Source organism: Pristiophorus japonicus, chromosome 12 (assembly GCF_044704955.1).
Source record: "Pristiophorus japonicus isolate sPriJap1 chromosome 12, sPriJap1.hap1, whole genome shotgun sequence".
Classification (NCBI taxonomy): domain Eukaryota; kingdom Metazoa; phylum Chordata; class Chondrichthyes; family Pristiophoridae; genus Pristiophorus; species Pristiophorus japonicus.
In genome coordinates, this window is record NC_091988.1 from 83449340 (window position 1) to 83470658 (window position 21319).

The following is a 21319-nucleotide window of genomic DNA, read 5'->3' on the forward strand; positions in this document are numbered from 1 at the left end:
TAGTGCTCTAAGGAAAGTGGTAGCACTTGCTTTAGTGCTCCACTTCCTTCTTGGAGCGCTGAAGTGGAAGTTCCCGGCGGCAGCAAATCTTTTTCACCCGGCGATACTTTTGCACTCCTTAAAAAGTTAGCGCTAGAAACACGGCGCTACGTAATTTCTAACCCTAAATGTCTAAGCAAAAATGAGCTTGCCATGAGGATGACTAGTTACAAGGCTGTCAGTCACAGCACAGCTGACTCATTTGGCGCCGCAAGATTGCTGCCCACTATATTGGATCGGGCACCTCCGTAGGCATCCAGGCTGTATACACCAGAAGTATTAAAAAGGCCCATTGACTCTTTTGTGAAAATGTTCTGCCCCAGTGGACGACTCATCAGGTGATAAATTCGCTCAGAAACTGAGATGCAGCAAAGAGCCTTCAGCAGCGCTATTTTAAGAGCTCATTTTGCGCGAGGACATCACCGCAGGTCAGGAGTATAAGAGCTGGAGCGTGCCACTTCAACTTCCAGCGCGAGTCGTCCCAAGTGTGCGACGACTTTGAGGTGGGCAACTGAGTGACGTCATCAAGGCCCAGGTCGCCAGTTTGGAGCATGGGCTAGAACATCGGCGGGGCCCAGGTACAGCGGAGGAGCAGGAAGGTCATAGCGGAGGTGCGGCAAATGAGAGTACGGGGCCCAGAAGAGCCGAGGGCCCAGGGGCAGCACGGGCCAGCCCACACTGCGATACGTGTGTGCACTAGGTCCATGCACCATGCAACAGAGCAGGTCTCCAGTCGTTGTGCTGTTTGCCACTGGATAAAGGCCGAGCTCTGGCAAGCCCGTTTGGTGGCTGATGTGCAACGGTCACCACACGATAAAAAAATCCACGCACAGACATCTTCCACCCCTGGAGTTCAGGACTGGAATATCGGGTCCTTCATTGAAACATCTTTGAACTCATCTCTTTTGGTGTGAAAGCAAGTCATCCTCGTTCGAGGGACCGCCTATGCTGATGATGATTTAAGAGCTCATCCACTACATACTGACTAGTTACTGGTTTGCCCTTATAGGCTGCTTCTAGGCATTTGTTTATCTATTTTCTGCCGGAGTGATTATCTGCATGAACAGTTTTGTATCCTTCTGTGCATGCACGCTGTGGACTCCACCCCCTTTGTGTGCATGTGCGCGCGATCTGGTCGCGCATGCGCAGTGCGATAACCGAGGGAGACAGAAGTTGGGATGAATCATGCAGCCGCTTGAGCCTGCAGCTGCTACTGGGGCTTTTGGATTATCTATCGAAAATCAATGACTATACTAAAGGAGCATCTGGGACTTTTGCCTAGAATATCGCTGAAATTATCCACATGAACATTTTTGCGGCCTTCTGAGGGAGAGAGCAAATCGGAGGCGAGAGAGAGAGAATCAGGACGAGAGAGAGACTGGGGGAGGGAGAGTGAGTGAGCGGGGGGAGAGAGAGAGAGAGAGAGAGAGAGAGAGAGAGAGAGAGAGAGAGAGAGTGAGGGAGAGAGAGAGATTGAGGCAAAGAGAGAGAGAGAGACTGGGGCAGAGAGGGTCAGAGAGAAAGAAAGAGTCAGAGAGAGAGACTGTGGAGAGAGAGATTGGGGGAGAGGGATAGTGAGCGAGAGAAAGCGACTTGGGAGAGAGTGAAAGGCAGAAAGAGAGAATGGGGGAGAGAGAGGGCAGAGAGAGAGTGGGAGAAAGAGAGAGAGAGACTGAAGGAGAGAGTGGCAGAGAGAGACTGAGAGGAGGCAGAGAGAAGGAGTGGACTCGGAGATGAGGTCAGGAACTCAGTGGTGGGGGGGGTAAAGAGCACGGAGAGCACAGTGGAGATGTGGGAAGAATGTGATGCAGGTTCAAAGGGGGAGTTGAGAGCAAGAACATGATCCAGATGGTAAGATGGATCACGTTCTTCCAAACCCACCCCCTTTATACACGCACCACATTCTCCCTCTCCTCCCTCTGGTTGATTTCTCAGAAAGCTAGGTGCGTGTGTGGTAAGTGATATCATTGGAGTCGACGAAATGCAGAAGTCATGACACTGTCACGATTCGCTTTATACCCAAAAAGCCTTTTAAAAATCCGTGACCCACACCCAATGCCTCATCTATGGCGGGGGTAAGTTCAGGAACTTGTTGGGGGGAGAAGGTCATGAATCTGTGTGGAGGCGGGCGGGGGGGGGGGGGGGGCGGGGGTGGTAAACTTGGACAGGGAGAGAAGTTCAGGAACTCAGGCAGGGGGAGAATTCGTGTGGGGGGGGGGGAGGAGGTCAGAAACTTGGGCTGTGGGGGAAAGGTCAGGCACTTGGGTGGTGGGGAATGGGGCAGGAACTTGGGTGGGAAAAGGCCTGAACACATGAGAGTGAGCCCTGTCTGTTCCAAGTGAGCTCTGTCCTGTCTGGAGTCAGCAGTTAAAATGACTCAAATTATACTTTGCAAAGTAATGGATTACATAGGTAGGGCGGTTCTAATTACACATTCCAGAGAGACTGCTGGGTGTGGCTTATCCTCCAAAGGGACCAATCAGCAATCAGGTCTTCTGATCAGGTGACCCATTCAGAGCTTTAGGTGATATAAATAAACATGTCCATTTTCTGCCTTGTACAACTGATTTCTGACTTCTGCTTATAAGTTTTTACTTTGGCTGGACTGATTTTGTCTGCCTTCGAAACAGTTTTATTGCAATCATGGGTGGTCTTCCAGGTCTACCTTTGGGGCTAGAGGACGAGGGGGAGCAGCCACGAGGACAGGAGCCGCTGTGAGATGATTCACAACGTGATGACACCTCCTCTAGTCTGCCTCTGGTATGCATGGTGCCAGTCTCTGAGCTCGTGCTTGCTAGGGTCTTCGAGTGATGGTGCATCTTCAGGAAGACTGGCAGAGGTGTGCCCATATTTTCTGCACCTGAAATTAAAGAGAGGGACAAAGAATAGCCTTTAGTATGAAGGGAGAGCAGAGAGGGAAGTGACTGGAAAAAGCAGCTGCAATTGGTCAAGTAGAACGTGTAGGGAGAGACAGGAGTAAGGGAAAAAGAAAGTCTTGCATTTATATAGTGCTTTTCACAACCACTAGATGTCTCCAAATACTTTACAGCCAATTAAGTACTTTTTAGAGTGTAGTCACTGTTGTAATGTAGGAAATGCAGCAGCCAATTTGCGTACAGCAAGCTCCCACAAACAGCAATGTGATAATGACCAGATAATGTTTTTGTTATGTTGATTGAGGGATAAATATTGGCCAGGATAATGCCCCTGCTCTTCTTCAAATTGGTGCCACAGGATCTTTTACATTCATCCGAGAGAGCAGATGGGGCCTCGGTTTAACGTCTCGTCCGAAAGATGGCTCCTCCGACAGTGCAACACTTCCTCAGCACTGCACTGTCAGCCTAGGTTTTTGGGCTTAAGTGTCTGGAGTGGGACTTGAACCTGCAACATCCTGACCCAGAGGCGAGGGTGCTACCCACTGAGCCACAGCTGACAGATAAGAGGACAAACAAGAGGATAAGTTGTGAAGAAAGCTTGTGCGACATCTTCTCCAGCATTGCCACTCACCATGGTCATGACTCTCCCCCTACACATGATGGCCAGCACATTTTCTTCCACAGGAGATAGGATGTGCAGCCAGGCTCGGCCTCCTTTGGTTGTGGCCTCCTATCATGGATTATGCTAGTGCTGCTTGAAGGGATTACTGCTGCCCGGGAGGAACCACCTGGACCAGGGCCTCCAACATTGCAACAGAGAACCTGGGCTCCCTCTCTGGATCTCTTGCAGTCATTTCTCCATTTGAAAAGTTTCTTTGCTGTCTGCAGCCAGAGTACACCTCCTCTTTGAAAGGTATTGACTGCCTTCAAGTAGCGTCAATCAGGCATAATTTCCAGCTTCCCCAAACCAATGAATACAGCTGACTTGTGAGGCTGCCTGATGATAATAAGCTGGCAGCACCAATTTCACACCGTCGCTGTGAACACATGAACAGGTGACCCCCCTTCCTCCGGAGCTGGATTTTGGGCCCGATCGAATTGCTAGGCCGTGATCTGTGGAGTTTTCTCTCGCAGAGACGTCAAAAACACAGCATTGTTACATAATCTGATGCCTATCTGATCAATAAACTATGGGGTTCAGATGCACATAGCGCACCCTCATAGGTGTCGCAATCATCAGTCATCAGTAGAGTTCAAATGGGATTTGCAGAAGTCTGAAGCAAGTGTTCTACATTATCGACCATTGTGCTGCCTGGCGTGAATGTTATAACATGTGTCTCCCTATCTGAAAGCAAATCTAGTTATGGTATTGATCTTTATCGCTAGAAAACAAAACAAATTAACTTGCTGGTTATATGTGTTCATTTCCATCCCAGTTTTGGACCAACTTTCCAAACTAAATGGAGGATTTCTTTCTCTTCTTTTACTTCCTTCCTGCCTTCTTCCTTTCTCCCTTCCTTCTTTTCCTTGCATATTTTCCTCCTTCCTTTCCTTTCCCTTTTTTCCTTTTCCTCATTCCTTTTTTCTGTCACCCCCTCCCACCACAGTGAACTGTTCACGTGTTGTCTACACAGTTCAATATATTCCGGCTAGCTATAAACAGTCTGTTCTCTTTTCCCACCAGGTTTTGATACTTACTTCACCAGTCGGACCCTGGAGAACAACCGGAGAAATGTCTGGTTTGCAGAGTTCTGGGAAGAGAACTTTGACTGTCAGGTGACTCGAACGGGATCGAAAAAAGACACAGCTAAAAAATGCACAGGTTATCAATCTTTCTGTCCATTGTCAGGGGTCACTTACAGAAGTGGGATTCACAAATGCAGCAGTTTAGAATCAATTTTTGTAATGAAATTTGATCAAATTAAGCAGACAAAAAAAAGTATGGTGTAATGTAACAGACAGACTGACTTTATTCTTATTTTCTGAGATGACAAATTCCATTTCGTATTTTACATATCAATAATGTAAGTATGCTGCAGATTTGAGTTTTAACATATTTTAACAAAAGGGGAAAAGTGCTTTCCATTCTCACTTCTAATACAATGGATACATCATTATTACTGATGTGCGATAAATTGGTTGCGTAATTGAATGCATTACTCTGGCATTGACGTGAGAGTAGTCACTTGTCTCAGGTCTGACTCAGAAGATTAGACATTAGCAGTTCTTTCTGGATTTGATTAAAAAATAATATGAACATGCACAATATGAATGTTGATGGGACTGCCTAATCATCACTACAGAAGCTGCATATTTCAAGGTGATGGGATTCTTTTCTGGCCTGTTTTCTCCCCTTCTCTTCCTGAAAAAGAAAGACTTGTATTTATATAGCGCCTTTCATGACCGTAGGGCATCCCAAAGCACTTTACAGCCAATTAAGTACTTTTGGAGTGTAATCACTGTTGTAATGTAGGAAACGCGGCAGCCAATTTGCACACAACAAACTCCCACAAACAGCAATGTGACAATGGCCAAATAATCTGTTTTTGTTATGTTGATTTGAGGGATAAATATTGATCAGGATACCAGTGATAATTCCCCTGCTCTTCTTTGAAATAGTACCATATTACCTTTTTACGTCCACCTTTTCCGAAAGACGGCATCTTCGACAGTGCAGTTCTCCTTCAGTACTGCACTGGAGTGTCGCTCTAGATTTTAGTGCTCAAGTCTCTGGAGTGGGACTTGAACCCACAACCTTCTGATTCAGAGGCGAGTGTGCTACCCACTGAGCTACGGTTGACACTTAAAAGGTGTTGGATCATGGCGGCATTTGGCTCCACTGTTACCTCTCGGTACCTCGACCATGTGTCCGTTCGTCTCTCACAGCAGCAGGTCATTCACCCGAGGAGGTTATCACAGCTGAGACTGATCCTGTCCTCGCCTCGTGCTCTTTCTAGCAGGTGTAACTGGATGGTAAAAAGGAGCAGGAACCCTCTTCTTTTTTCCTCCTCCTCCCTACCGAGAGTCCGTGCGGCTGAGTGGGACGCCTCTAACACTGCCTCGCTGAAAGTGGCTAACGGTGTAGTCGAGGAATGAAACACGAGACATTCTCATCCACGTGGCTTAGTATGAAAGCACATGATATGTAAAGCCATGGAGCCATGGGGGAGTAGAGCTTTCTGCTTCAGCCACACTTTCAAATTCCTTCTGCTGAGAGTTTGGCCGCAGTTAATTACAGTAAACACCATCGTAAATGGCAAACTGTTACGCTGCAGTAAAATAATTTGTGAGATTACATGACATGGCATCAACCTGTAATTTGCATGAATGGCCTTTACAAGTGCTTATGCTGAGTTTTACCGCCCTCTCTGTCCTGGTTAGCTGTGGAGGAAACACCCGTCAGACATTGAGCAAGGTGGTAAGCACAGGAGGCTCCTCTCTGTTCAAATTGCTCCTCTAATATATTTCCAAAGATTAATATCAATAAATCTAAGCTTTATATTAAAAAAACACCAGTGTGTGTAGCAGTACAATCGACAAATGCACTGCAGCAACTTGCCAGGGCTTCTTTGGCAGCACTTCCCAAACCTGCGACCTCTACCACCTAGAAAGACAAGGGCAGCAGGCAGATGGGAACACCATCACCTCCACGTTCCCCTCCTAGTCACACACCATCCTGACTTGGAAATATATCGCTGTTCCTTCATCGTCACTGGGTCAAAGTCCTGGAACTCCCTCCCTAACAGCACTGTGGGAGGTCTTTCACCACACAGAATGCAGCGGTTCAAGAAGGCGGCTCACCACCATCTTCTCAAGGGCAATTAGGGATGGGCAGTAAATGCTGGCCTTGCCAGCGAGGCCCACATCCATGAACGAATAAAAAAAAAGAAGCACCCTGAGAAGATTGTATTTGCTCGTGTTTGGGTGGCTCAAGTTTGGCTCCCACAGATGGGCTGAATGGCCTCGCTCTATCCTGTAAGATTCTATAGGCCAGCAATTGGCCCTTTTTTGTGCCCCATTGTGCGGGGTTGGGGTAAATATATTGGCATGGATAGAGGATTGGCTAACTAACAGAAAATAGAGAGTTGGAATGAATAGGTAATTTTCCAGTTAGCAAACAGTGACTAGTGGGGTGCCGCAGGGATCGGTGCTGGAGTCCCAACTATTTACAATCTATATTAATGACTTGGATGAAGGGACTGAGTGTAATGTAGCCAAGTTTGCTGATGAGACAAAGATGAGGAAAGCAAATTGTGAGGAGGACACAAAAAAAATGCAAAGGGATATAGACCGGCTAAGTAGGCAAAGTTTTGGCAGATGGAGTATAATGTGGGAAAATGTGAAGTTATCCACTTTGGCAGAAAAAAATAGAAAAGCAAATTATTATTTCAATGGAGAGAAATGACAAAATGCTGCAGTACAGAGGGACCTGGGGGTTCCTGTGCATGAAACACAAAAAGTTAGTATGCAGGTACAGCAAGTAATCAAGAAGACAAATGGAATGTTGGCCTTTATTGCAAGGGGGATACAGTCTATAAACAGAGACTTCCTGCTACAACTGTACAGGGTATTGGTGAGGCCACACCTAGAGTACTGCGTACAGTTTTGGTCTCTGTATATAAGGAAGGATATACTTGCATGGAGGCTGTTCAGTTGATTCCGGAGATAAGGGGGTTGACTTATGAAGATAGGTTCAGCAGGTTGGGCCTATACACATTGGAGTTCAGAAGAATGAGAGGTGATCTTATCGAAACATACAAGGTAATGAGGGGGCTCGACAAGGTGGATGCAGAAAAGATATTTCCATTCATAAGGGGAACTAAAACTAGGGGACATAGCGCATGAAATTGGTGAACTTACCATCCGCTGCCGTTGAGTTTTCGCGGCAGTCTCCCTGGTTTCTGGGCGGTCTCCCCTCCGAGCGAGTTTGGTGTAGTCCTTGTGCCAGCGGAAAGAGAAGACTGCTGGATACTGTCTGTTGATGTCCGCTGATTGCGCTGGCGTGCAACGCACAGGAGAGTCCTCCTGCCCGCCAAGCTGCCAGTTTGCAGAAGGGGAAAAGACCATAGCATGGAGGCAGGTCTGACCTCAACGGTAAGTATGAATACCTGCAAAAAAAGGTTAGTCCACTTTTCTTTATTTTTTTTGCAGGGATTTAGGTTCCCTGAAAGATTTCTAGTGTTTTTTTTAATGTTTTGAAATATTTTTTTTGGACCCGACTCAACCCTCAGCGGTACTTTGGCGAGGATTGCATTTGACGCTGAGAATGGGAGCTAGCGTCCACTGCCGCTCAGATTCAGCGTGCAACTTCCATTTTTGCCGCCAGGTGGTCTTTCCCAGATTTCTTCATGAAACTTCCGCCCAAAGTACCATCATGATCTCAGCGATCCTTTGCACGGTACTTGGGCAGACCTTGGCTTCCACCAATTTCAGGCCCTTAGTCTCAGAATAAGGGGCCGCCCATTTAAAACTGTGATGAGGAGGAATTTCTTCTCTCGGAGGGTTGTAAATCTATGGAATTCTCTGCCCAGAGAGCTGTGGAGGCTGGGTCATTGAATATATTTAAGGTGGAGATAGGCAGATTTTTGAGCGATAAGGGAATGAAGAGTTATGGGGAGTGGGCAGAGAAGCGGAGTTGAGGCCAAGGTCAGATCAGCCATGATCTTATTGAATGGTGGAGCAGGCTCGAGGGGCCAAATGGCCTACCCCTGTTCCTATTTCTTATGTTCTTACGTTAGCGCCGCCAGGAGGCGCTAATGGGGCGTAATTGCCATTTTGCCCGGGGGCGGGCAACGGTGGCACCTGGGGCAAAATTGCTCCAAGATTTTAGGACAATTTGAAGTTTGCGCCACGCCCTACGATTTGCGTCCCGGGCTGGCGCTCACCCGGCGATGACGTCATCGCCATGCACGCTGACCCCTCACCGCCCAGCGCGACCCCTTTGCGCCTTGCGGGAGAAATTAGCCTGCAGTACACGAGGCTGGCACAGGCCGATATCAGCGCCTGCGAAGAGCGCTCCTTAAAGGGGTGGCCCCGGGCTGCCATTTGTTTTGTCGGCCAACCTTTCTATCGGCCCAACAATGGCTGCCCTCTTCTCGACAGGGCCAGCATCATGCAGCCCGGCACTCCTCTTTGTGTGCCGGGCCGAAGGCCCAGTCGAGATTGTCCCTGGTGGCCTAGTGGTGGCCACCAAAGGGCCATGCAGAGTCCGCAGTGGACCTCCCCTTTAAATGAAGGGGAGGACATTGTGGCACGTCAGTGCTACGCGGAGATGCCACAAAGCGCTGACCTGTTCAGCACGGCCCTGATGCCTCGAGATGCCCCTCCAACGAGGTAGAATGCCTGAGACAGTGTCAGCCTCTTTTGAGGGGCTCAAGTGACAATTCCACACCAGACAGACCGCGGGGCAATTTCGGCCCCAATGTTTCTGTACAGAGGTTTGAGAAATCCTAAATCGCATCAATTGAAATTCCTCAAAAGTTACTCATGATCCCACTGAGTCAGGAGTTATTAAACATGAAGGGACTTTGTGTTTGTGAAGGTAACAGAATGGAATACAAAAGCAAAATACTGCGGATGCCAGAATCTGAAATAAAAACAGAAAATGATGGAAATCTCAGTGGGTCAGGCAGCATCTGTGGAGAGAAACAGAGTTAACGTTTCGGGTCGATGACCCAAGTGGTTCTGATGAAGGGTCATCGACCTGAAACGTGAACTCTGTTTCTCTCCACAGATGCTGCCTGACCCACTGAGATTTCCAACAGAATGCAATACTTTGTCACACTCTGCCTCTGAGATAGAAGGTTATGGGTTCACATAATCTAGGCTGACACCCGAGTACAGTGCTGAGAGAGTGCCGAGTTGTTCAGGGTGTGTTCTCTCGGGTGAGACGTTAAATGGAAGCCATATCTGCTTGTTCTAATGGGTTCAGGCAGAAGGATCACACCCCATGGCAATATTTGAAGAGAAGGGGGTTCTTCCAATGGTTTGGCCAACATTCCTCCCTCAACCAGCAGCATAAAAAAAAATAGACTAACTGGTCATTTATCTAATTTGCTGTTTAGGGGGCCTTGCTGTGCACAAATTAGCTGCCACATTTTCCTGTCTATGAACAATGGCATACCTTCAAATTTAATTTGTGTGCCATGATGCCCTTTGATCTGTTCGAAGCACATCTTACAGTGGAATATAAATGCAAGTTCTTTCTTTGAGAGCTTTTTTTTCAACAATTTGCTTAACGTGCTTATGTAAAGTTCCTGTGTGGGCTATCTTCAGGAGGTTGTTAACCTATTTAAGGTTTTGTTCAAAAAAGCATATGTGGGAATTTTGGATGAATGTGTTAACCCAACGATTTAAAGAAAACATTCAGTCATTTCTTTCTCATTATGTCGTAACCTCAACCTTAACTTAAACCTCAACCTTAACTTAAACCTCATCCTCAACTTTAACCTAAACCTCAACTTCAACTTTAACCTTAGTACAGCATCCCATTCAACTTGAATCAACTTATTTTCACTTCCCACATCAGTCGTCCTTCCAGCCTCTGTGAGTGAGTTACCCAATTTGTGGTGAATTGAGTGCAGTTTATTAATGAATTAAATCACTCCCAAGGATCCATTATTCTCTATCTAATTGATTGATTGTTGGCAACAGAATTGCAATATTTGCATGCTGCCATTAAGAACAACGATTAAGAACATAGCTGCTTTAAGTAGGTCAGTATTTGAATGAACAGTCCTTGAATGAGTTGCAGAGGGTCAGACGATGGTTTTCAACATTCACCGATATAACCAGTCAAGGACCACAATTTGCAGAGTCAAGTAGGTTGATGCGCTAGTCTCCCATTAATGGTCATGCCTGACAATCATATCAGACTGTGACAGGCCTGGGAACTATTTTCTTCCAAATGATCAATGATCAATTTCCAGCATAAACACAGCAGATGGCAGTTTGAAAATCATCCCGAGATCTCTTCAAATCACCAACGTATCACCGATCCAAACTAGAATGGGGAGGACATTCTGTTCACTCCACCAGCCTCCCTCCTTTCCATTGATCACAAGTGTTGTTACTTTATATTAAACACAATAGCATACACTGAGTATATGAGATAAATAGATAACTGGAAAATATATTCCTGATGCAAGACTAGCTTCACTGGACTCCATGGGCCCCTCAAGTCTCCATTAACATGCCGTCTACTGAGTTGAAGGTTCTGTCGATCCTTGGTGCAGAATGTCAGTGCTGGAATATATTTGGAAATCATATACATGTTAACACATTCCATCCTTATCCCACTAAGAAATCTTAGCTTCCTGTCAGCTGATACAAATAAAAATGTGGACGTCACCCATTGCCGGCAACAGTCCAGCATTATTGGATCAGACTAATGTTTGTAAAGCACACACGGCCGGCTTGTCTCCCTTATGCCATTGCTGGATGGGTTCTCCTGAGGACAGGAAAGATACTCTAAAATGCAAGACTTTCTTTCATACATTCTTAATATGGCATCCTAGGGCACCTGCTTTGAACAGGTTCGGAGCACTTTATTGGTTTAAAATAAAGCTGTCCATGCTTAAGCAATAATTAAGCACATTTTCAATTGGAAAACAAATTAAACCATTTGCTCAATGGAATAAAATTGGTACCAACAGCGATGATGAGGTTAACAGCAGCAATTGGTTGCAAAGCAGAACACAACTTACATCTTTCAGGATAGGTCAAACTCAACGCCAATTGGATTGATTCTGACAGAATTCCATCTGGAACTCATCCTAAATTAATTATGAAGACACCATACATCTGTTTGATATGCTAATGGAGTGTTTGGATTCACATAAATATGTTCATCAAGATGAATGTCAATCGCTTTCACAGTTGGTTGAAAATACATCAGCAAAGGAACTCAGTTAGAAGTTGTGTCACTCAATGGGCAAAGTTTAGTTATGGTTACAATAAAGTAAGTTTCTAGCTATCTGTTAAAGAGTTTGGAGGTGCTTAACTGGTGGTAATGAGAGATTTGTTGACTAAGGATGTATTGACACACCAAGGCCAATTTTTCTCCCTCCTTGGCTCCATCCGACTTGACCTGAACCCACTCGCATTTCTAGATTCACAAACCGTTCCATGGCCCACGGTTCCCACGATGCAGCCCGACCCCTCGGCAAGTTTCTGCCCCCAGAAGTTCAGCTGGTGTCTCAGGCCTCTGTAGGAGTCATCCACTTATGTGGCCCACTGGCTTCCCTCCAAAAGTAGCAGACAGCAGAGCTCCACCCCAAAGATCTTCTTGGGTATCTGGAGAAAAATAGGTCCTATTTTCGGGCGCCTTCTTGCTGTGCCTGCCCTTCCTCATGTTGCGGTCTGAACAAGGGGCCTAATACCAACTTCTTCTGGGCACCCTTCCAAACGAGCACCCACCCAGAATAAGGAAAGGAAAAAGAGTGAGAGGCACAGTTACATCACTCCTGCCTCATTTGCATAGCATTAGAATACCTGCACTTGCATTCCCTGAGTGCAAAGCAGAGGAAAAGCAGCGCTCTTGTTTTTAGTATTGATGTGAAATGGTTCCTGCTTTGTAGTTGTTATATATGTGGACTTGTATTTACTCTATACAGCCACCAGAGGACCCATCCCCTGGAGTCCCAAGGGATCCCACAATCCCTTGGGAGCTCAGGTATATAAGAAGGCTTCACAGGTTGGAGAGGCACTCTGGAGACCTGCAATAAAAGACTACGGTCACACTTTACTTTGAGCTCACAGTGTTCAGTCTGACTCTTTCTCCATACACAACAACTGGCAACGAGATACAGATAGCGAACCCAAAGATGCAGAGAACAGTGGGCATCCTGGAGAAATTCTCGGAGGGAGATGATTGGGAAACTTTTGTGGAGCGACTCGACCAATACTTCATGGCCAACGAGCTAGATGGGGAAGAGAGCGCTGCCAAACGAAGGGTGATCCTCCTCACCATCTGTGGGGCACCAACGTATGGCCTCAAAGAATCTGCTCACTCCAGCGAAACCCACGAGAAATCATACGACGATTTGTGCACACTGGTCCGAGAGCATTTGAACCCGAAGGAAAGCGTTCTGATGGCCAGGTACCGGCTCGACACCGACAAAAGGTCTGAAGGCCAGGAAGTGGCGAGTTATATCACCAAGCTAAGACGCCTTGCAGGACATTGTGAATTTGAAGGACATTTGGAGCACATGCTCAAAGACTTTTTCATACTTGGCATTGGCCACGAAACCATACTTTGCAAACTTTTGACTGTAGAGGCCCCAACCTTGAGGAAGGCCATAGCAATAGCCCAAGTGTTCATTGCCATCAGTGACAATATGATGCAAATCTCTCAGCACACAAGTGCTGCTACAAGTACTGTAAACAAAGTGATGTTGTTTTCGAGTCGTAACGTACAGTGCAGGTCACACATACCTGCAGCTGCATGTCCGCAGATGACTCAGAGTCCACCATTAAGGGTAATGAATGCAAGGCCATTAACACCTTGTTGGCACTGCGGGGGTGATCATCGTTTCCATTCATGCCGATTCAAAGAGTACGTTTGCAAGGGCTGTGGAACAATGGGACACCTCCAACGAGTGTGCAGGTGAGCTGCAAAGCCTGTTAAACCTGCAAACCACCATGTTGCAGAGGAGGACAGATCCGCAGAGGATCATGATGAAACAGAGCCTCGGATCGAGGAGGCAGAGGTACATGGGGTGCACATATTCACCATGAATTGTCCCCCGATAATGCTGAATGTTGAACTAAATGGACTCCCGGTGTCAATGGAGCTGGACACGGGCGCGAGCTAGTCCACCATGCGCAAAAAGACTTTTGAAAGGTTGTGGTGCAACAAGGCCTCAAGGCCAGTCTTAACTCCAGTTCACATGAAACTAAGAATTTACACAAAAGAACTGATTCCTGTAATCGGCAGTGCTACCGTAAATGTCTCCTACGATGGAGCGGTGCACAAGCTACCACTCTGGGTGGTACCAGGCGATGGTCCCACGCTGCTTGGTAGGAGCTAGCTGGGAAAGATGCGCTGGAACTGGGCCGACGTCCAAGCGTTATCGCCCGCTGACGACACTGCGTGTGACCAGGTCTTAAACAAATTTCCTTTGCTGTTCGAACCAGGCATCGGGAAATTCCAAGGAGCAAAAGTGCAGATCCACCTAATTCTGGGGGTGTGACCCATCCATCACAAGGCGGGAGCAGTACTGTACATGATGAGAGAAAGGGTAGAGATGGAGCTAGACCGGCTGCAAAGAGAGGGCATCATTTCACCGATCGAGTTCGGCGAGTGGGCCAATTCTATTGTCCCAGTCCTCAATGGAGACGGCACAGTCAGAATCTATGGCGATTACAAAGTAACTGTCAATCGTTTCTTCCTGCAGGACCAATAACCACTACCAAAGGCCGACGACCACTTTGCAACGCTGGCAGGAAGAAAGACATTCACGAAGCTAGATCTGACTTCAGCCTACATGACGCAGGAACTGGAGGAATCATCGAAGGCCCTCACTTGTATCAACACGCGCAAAGGTCTTTTTGTTTATAACAGATGCCCGTTTGGAATTTGATCAGCAGCGGCGATATTGCAGAGAAACATGGAAAGTTTATTGAAGTTGGTTCTGCACACGGTGGTCTTCCATGACGACATCTTGATCACAGGTCGGAACACATTCGAGCACCTGCACAACCTGGAGGAGGCTCTTAGGCGATTTAACCGCGTGGGACTCAGGTTAAAACGCTCGAAGTGCATTTTTCTGGCGCTGAAGTGGAGTTCTTGGGAAGGAGGATTGCGGCGGACGGCATCAGGCCGAACAACGTGAAGATGGAGGCAATCGAGAATGCACCGAGGCCACAGGACGTGATGGACTCGCAGTCGTTTCTGGGACTCTTGAACTACTTTGGTAATTTCTTACCGGGTCTCACCACCCGGCTAGAACCAAGAAAAGGAGGCGAATGGGTTTGGGGCAAAAGCCAAGAAAATGCCTTTGTAAAAGCGAGAAAATTGATATGCTCAAACAAATTGCTTGTGTTGTATGATCTATGTAAGCGTTTGGTACCAGCATGTGATGCGTCGTCATATGGCGTCGGGTGTGTATTGCAACAAGCTAATGATTTTGGGAAATTGCAACTGGTTGTTTATGCATCCAGGAGTCTGTCTAAGGCTGAGAGTGCCTGCAGCATGATTGAAAAAGAAGCATTAGCGTGTGTCTATGGGGTAAAGAAAATGCATCAATACTTGTTTGGGCTAAAACTCGAATTGGACACTGACCATAAGCCACTTACAACCCTGTTTTCCGAGAGTAAAGGGATAAATACCAATGCATCGGCCCGCATCCAGAGATGAGCTCTCACATTGTCCGCAGACAACTACTCCATCCGCCACAGACCAGGCACAGAAAACTGCACTGATGCTCTCAGTAGGCTGCCATTGCCCACCACGGGGTGGAAATGGCGCAGCCCGCAGATCTAGCCATGGTTATGGAAGCATTTGAGAGTGAGCAATCACCCGTCACTGCCCAGCAGATCAAAACCTGGACAAATCAGGACCCCTCATTATCTCTAATCAAAAGCCGGGTGCTTCACGGGAGCTGGTCCAGTGTCCCAGTGGAAATGCAGGAAAAGATAAAGCCGTTCCAGCGGCGCAAAGATGAAATGTCTATACAGGCAGAGACTGCCTTCTGTGGGGCAATCGAGTCGTGGTCCCCAAGAAGGACAGAGACACCTTCATCAATGCCCTCCACAGTACCCACCCAGGCATCGTAATGATGAAAGCGATAGTCAGATTCCACGTGTGGTGGCCCAGTAGCGACGCGGACTTAGAGTCCTGCGTTCACAGATGTACTTCATGCTCGCAGTTAAGCAATGTACCCAGGGAGGCGCCGCTAAATTTATGGTCTTGGCCCACCAAACCTTGGTCTAGGGTACACGTCGATGATGCAGGCCCGTTCTTGGGTAAAATGTTCCTTGTGGTTGTAAACGCAAACTCGAAGTGGATTGAATGTGAGATAATGTTGGCTAGCACGTCCGCTGCCACTACTGAAAGCCTGAGGGCCATGTTTGCCACTCACGGCTTACCCGATGTCCTGGTGAGCGACAATGGGCCATGTTTTACCAGTGCTGAGTTCAAAGAATTCATGACCCGTAACGGGATCAAATATGTCACATCTGCCCGTTTAAACCGGCGTCCAATGGTCAGGCAGAGAGAGCAGTGCAAACAAAATAAGAACATAGAATTAGGAACAGGAGTAGGCCATCTAGCCCCTCGAGCCTGCTCCGCCATTCAAAAAGATCATGGCTGATCTGGCCGTGGACTCAGCTCCACTTACCCGCCCGCTCCCCATAACCCTTAATTCCCTTATTGGTTAAAAATCTATCGATCTGTGATTTGAATACATTCAATGAGTTAGCCTCAACTGCTTTCTTGGGCAGAGAATTCCACAGATTCAAAACCCTCTGGGAGAAGAAATTCCTTCTTAACTTGGTTTTAAATTGGCTCCCCCGTATTTTGAGGCTCTGCACCCTAGTTCTAGTCTCCCCTACCAGTGGAAACAACCTCTCTGCCTCTAGCTTGTCTATCCCTTTCATTATTTTAAATGTTTCTATAAGATCAGCCCTCATCCTTCTGAACTCCAACGAGTAAAGACCCAGTCTACTCAATCTATCATCATAAGGTAACCCCCTCATCTCCGGAATCAGCCGAGTGAATCGTCTCTGTACCCCCTCCAAAGCTAGTATATCCTTCCTTAAGTAAGGTGACCAAAACTGCACGCAGTACTCCAGGTGCAGCCTCACCAATACCCTGTACAGTTACAGCAGGAACTCACTGCTTTTGTACTCCATCCCTCTTGCAATGAAGGCCAACATTCCATTCGCCTTCCTGATTACCTGCTGCACCTGCAAACTAACTTTTTGGGATTCATGCACAAGGACCCCCAGGTCCCTCTGCACCGCAGCATGTTGTAATTTCTCCCCATTCAAATAATATTCCCTTTTACTGTTTTTTTTCCAAGGTGGATGACCTCACATTTTCCAACATTGTATTCCATCTGCCAAACCTTAGCCCATTCACTTAACCTATCTAAATCTCTTTGCAGCCTGTCTGTGTCCTCTACACAACCCGCTTTCCCACTAATCTTTGTGTCATCTGCAAATTTTGTTACACTACACTCTGTCCCCTCTTCCAGGTCATCTCTGTATATTGTAAACAGTTGTGGTCCCAGCACTGATCCCTGTGGCACACCACTAACCACCGATTTCCAACCCAAAAAGGACCCATTTATCCCGACTCTCTGCTTTCTGTTAGCCAGCCAATTATCTATCCATGCTAATACATTTCTTCTGACTCCGCGTACCTTTATCTTCTGCAGTTAACTTTTGTGTGGCACCTTATTGAATGCCTTTTGGAAATCTAAATACACCACATCCATCGGTACACGTCTATCAACCATGCTTGTTATATCCTCAAAGAATTCCAGTAAATTAGTTAAACATGATTTCCCCTTCATGAATCCATATTGCGTCTGCTTAATTGCACTATTCCTATCTAAATGTCCCGCTATTTCTTCCTTAATGATAGCTTCAAGCATTTTCCCCACTACAGATGTTAAACTAACCAGCCTATAGTTACCTGCCTTTTGTCTGCCCCTTTTGCAAACAGAGGCGTTACATTAGCTGCTTTCCAATCCGCTGGTACCTCATCAGAGTCCAGAGAATTTTGGTAGATTATAACTGCTATAACTTCCACCATCTCTTTTAATACCCTGGGATGCATTTCACCAGGACCAGGGGACTTGTCTCCCTTGAGTGCCATTAGCCTGTCCAGCACTACCCCCGTAGTGATAGTGATTGTCACAAGGTCCTCCCTTCCCACATTCCCGTGACCAGCAATTTTTGGCATGGTTTTTGTGTCTTCCATTGTGAAGACCGAAGCAAAATAATTGTTTAAGATCTCAGCCATTTCCACATTTCCCATTATTAAATCCCCCTTCTCATCTTCTAAGGGACCAACATTTACTTTAGTCACTCTCTTCCGTTTTATATATCGGTAAAAGCTTTTACTATCTGTTTTTATGTTTTGCGCAAGTTTACTTTCGTAATCTATCTTTCCTTTCTTTATTGCTTTCTTAGTCATTCTTTGCTGTCGTTTAAAATGTTCCCAATTTTCTAGTTTCCCACTAACCTTGGCCACCTTATACGCATTGGTTTTTAATTTGATACTCTCCTTTATTTCCTTGGTTATCCACGGCTGGTTATCCCTTCTCTTACCGCCCTTCTTTTTCACTGGAATATATTTTTGTTGAGCACTATGAAAGAGCTCCTTAAAAGTCCTCCACTGTTCCTCAATTGTGCCACCATTTAGTCTGTGTTCCCAGTCCACTTTAGCCAACTCTGCCCTCATCCCACTGTAGTCCCCTTTGTTTAAGCATAGTACGCTCGTTTGAGACACTACTTTCTCACCCTCAATCTGTATTACAAATTCAACCATACTGTGATCACTCATTCAGAGAGGATCTTTTACTCGGAGATCGTTTATTATTCCTGACACAGGGCCAGATCTAAGATAGCTTGCTCCCTTGGAGGTTCTGTAACATACTGTTCTAAGAAACAATCCCGTATTATTCTATGAATTCCTCCTCCAGGCTACCCCGTGCGATTTGATTTGACCAATCGATATGTAGGTTAAAATCCCCCATGATTACTGCCGTTCCTTTTTCACATGCCTCCATTTTTTCCTTGATTATTGTCCGCCCCACCATGAAGTTATTATTTGGGGGCCTATAAACTACGCCTACCAGTGACTTTTTCCTCTTACTATGTCTAATCTCCACCCACAATGATTCAACATTTTGTTCATTAGAGCCAATATCATCTCTCACAACTGGCCTGATATCATCCTTTACTAACAGAGCTACCCCACCTCCTTTCCCTTCTTGTTTATCCTTCCAAATTGTCAGAAACCCCTGTATGTTTAATTCCCAGTCTTGGCCACCCTGCAACCATGATTTTGTAATGGCCACCAAATCATACCCATTTGTAATGATTTGTGCGGTCAACTCATTTACTTTATTTCGAATGCTGCGTGCGTTTAGGTAGAGTGTTTTGATACTAGTTTTTAAACCATGATTTTTAGTTTTGACCCCTCTTGCAGCCCCCTTATAATCAAACCATCAAGCAACACTTGAAGAGGGTAACTGAAAGCTCACTGTAGACTTGCCTATCCCGAGTCCTGCTTAGCTACCGCACGAGACCCCACTCACTCACTGGGATCCCACCTGCTGAACTGCTCATGACAAGAGCACTTAAGACAAGGCTCTCCTTAGTTCACCCTGATCTACATGAACAAGTAAAGAGCAGGGGCTTCAACAAAGTGCATACCATGATCGAGCAAATGTCACGCGAGATTGAAATCAATGATCCTGTATTTGTATTAAATTATGGACAAGGTCCCAAGTGGCTTGCCGGCACTGTCATGGCCAAAGAGAAGAGCAGGGTGTTTCGGGTCAAACTTTCAAATTCACCGGAAACACTTGGACCAAATCAAATTCAGATTCACGGACTATCCTTCGCAACCTACATTGGACCCTACCTTTTTTGATCCCCCAAAATATACACCAGTGGCAACCGGCACCATGGTTGACCACGAAGCAGAATCCATCATCCACAGCAGCCCAGCAGAGCCCAACACACTAGGCAGCCCAGCAAAGCCAGCTGCATAGCAGCCCAGCGAGGGCCCAACAAATGATTCAACAACACCAGCTTTCACACCGAGACGATCAACCAGGGCAAAAAGGCCCCAGATTGACTCACATTGTAAATAGTTACACTATTGACTTTGTGGGGGAGTGTTGTTTTATATGTGGACTTGTATTTACTCCGTACAGCCACCAGAGGGCCCATCGCTGGAGTCCCAAGGGATCCCACAATCTGTTGGGAGCACAGGTATTTAATGAGGCTGCACAGATTGGAGAGGCTTCTCTGGAGACCTGCAATAAAATACTAAGGTCACACTTTACTTTGAGCTCACAGTGTTCAGTCTGACTCTTTCTCCATACACAACAGTAGTGAGGCTAACATTGTTGCAGAAACAATGGCAGATCAAATCAGTCTCCAAACCCAATTGCCCAATCTGGCCCATCAGCCTTTCAGATCGATATTGTAGATCTCAGACTTCAGTGTAAGTACAGTCTTCTGTGCCAAATGAATAGTTACACGGGACTCTGGAGGAATCTTTTTTTTAGACATTACATACAATTATGTATTATCTCCAATACATTAACAGGCCATTCAGCCCAACCAATCTGTTTATGCTCCACTTGAGACTCTTCCCATACTGCCTCATCTAACTCTCTCAGCATAACCCTCTATTCCCTTCTCCCTCATATGCTTATCTAGCTTCCCCTTAAATGCATCGATACTATTCACCTCAACTACTCCCTGTGGAAGCGAGTTCCGCATTCTCAGCACTCTTTGAGTGAAAAAGTTTCTTCTGAATTCCCGATTGGATTTCATGGTGACTATTGATGGCCTCTAGTTTTTCTCTTCCCCAAATGTGGTATCATTCTCTCTCTATCCACTCTATCAAAATCTTTCATAAGTTTAAAGACCTCTATTAGGTCACCCCTCAGTATTCTCTTTTAAAGAGAAAAGAGCGACAGTCTGTTCATCCTTTCCTGATAGGTATAAGCTCACTTTTCTGTTATCATCCTTGTAAATCTTTTTTGCACCCCCTCCAGTGCCTCTATCATTTTTATAATATGGCAACCAGAACTGTACACAGTACACAGAGCGGGAAGTCGGGAGGTGGAGCGCCAGCCGAGAGGCCTACAAGAGGCCCAACAGCAGCATCGGAGAGGCGAGCGGGGAGTCGGGAGGTGGAGCATCAGTTGAGAGGCCTACAAGAGGCCCAACTGCAATGTTGGAGAGGCGAGCGGGGAGTCGGGAGGTGGAGCACCAGTCGAGAGGCCTACAAGAGGCCTAACCGTAGTGTCAGAGAGGCGAGCGGGGAGTCGGGAGGTGGCGTGCCAGTCGAGAGGCCTACAAGAGGCCCAACAGCAGTGTCAGAGAGGTGTGCTTGTGCAGCTGCAGCAGAGAGAGAAGACAAAAAAGAAGTAGAAAGAAATCAAAAGGTGACGTCACACCCAAGGGGGTAAGTGATTGGCTGGTGATTGGTAAGTAGTTTTTCTTTTTCTTTTCTATATCAGTAAGTAACCTACTAGCCTTGTTGTTGCCAAATTAAGTTTATTTAGGCGTTAAGTCATGGCAGGAGGGCTCAGACATGTGTTATGCTCCTCCTGTATTATGTGGGAAGTCAGGGACACTGGAAGTGTCCCTGACGACTACAAGTGCAGGAAGTGTATCCGGCTGCAGCTCCTGACAGACCGCATTGTGGC

General features: G+C 46.5%; 1 protein-coding gene across 1 annotated transcript in view; it reads left to right on the forward strand.

Annotated features, from left to right (window-relative positions):
* LOC139277363 (metabotropic glutamate receptor 7-like) overlaps positions 1 to 21319 on the forward strand; it is a 921672-nt gene that overhangs the window by 490967 nt on the left and 409386 nt on the right. Inside the window, exon 5 of the mRNA XM_070895726.1 lies at positions 4600 to 4737. Coding sequence (XP_070751827.1) covers positions 4600 to 4737 — 138 coding nt within the window. The remainder of the gene's footprint in view (positions 1 to 4599; positions 4738 to 21319) is intronic.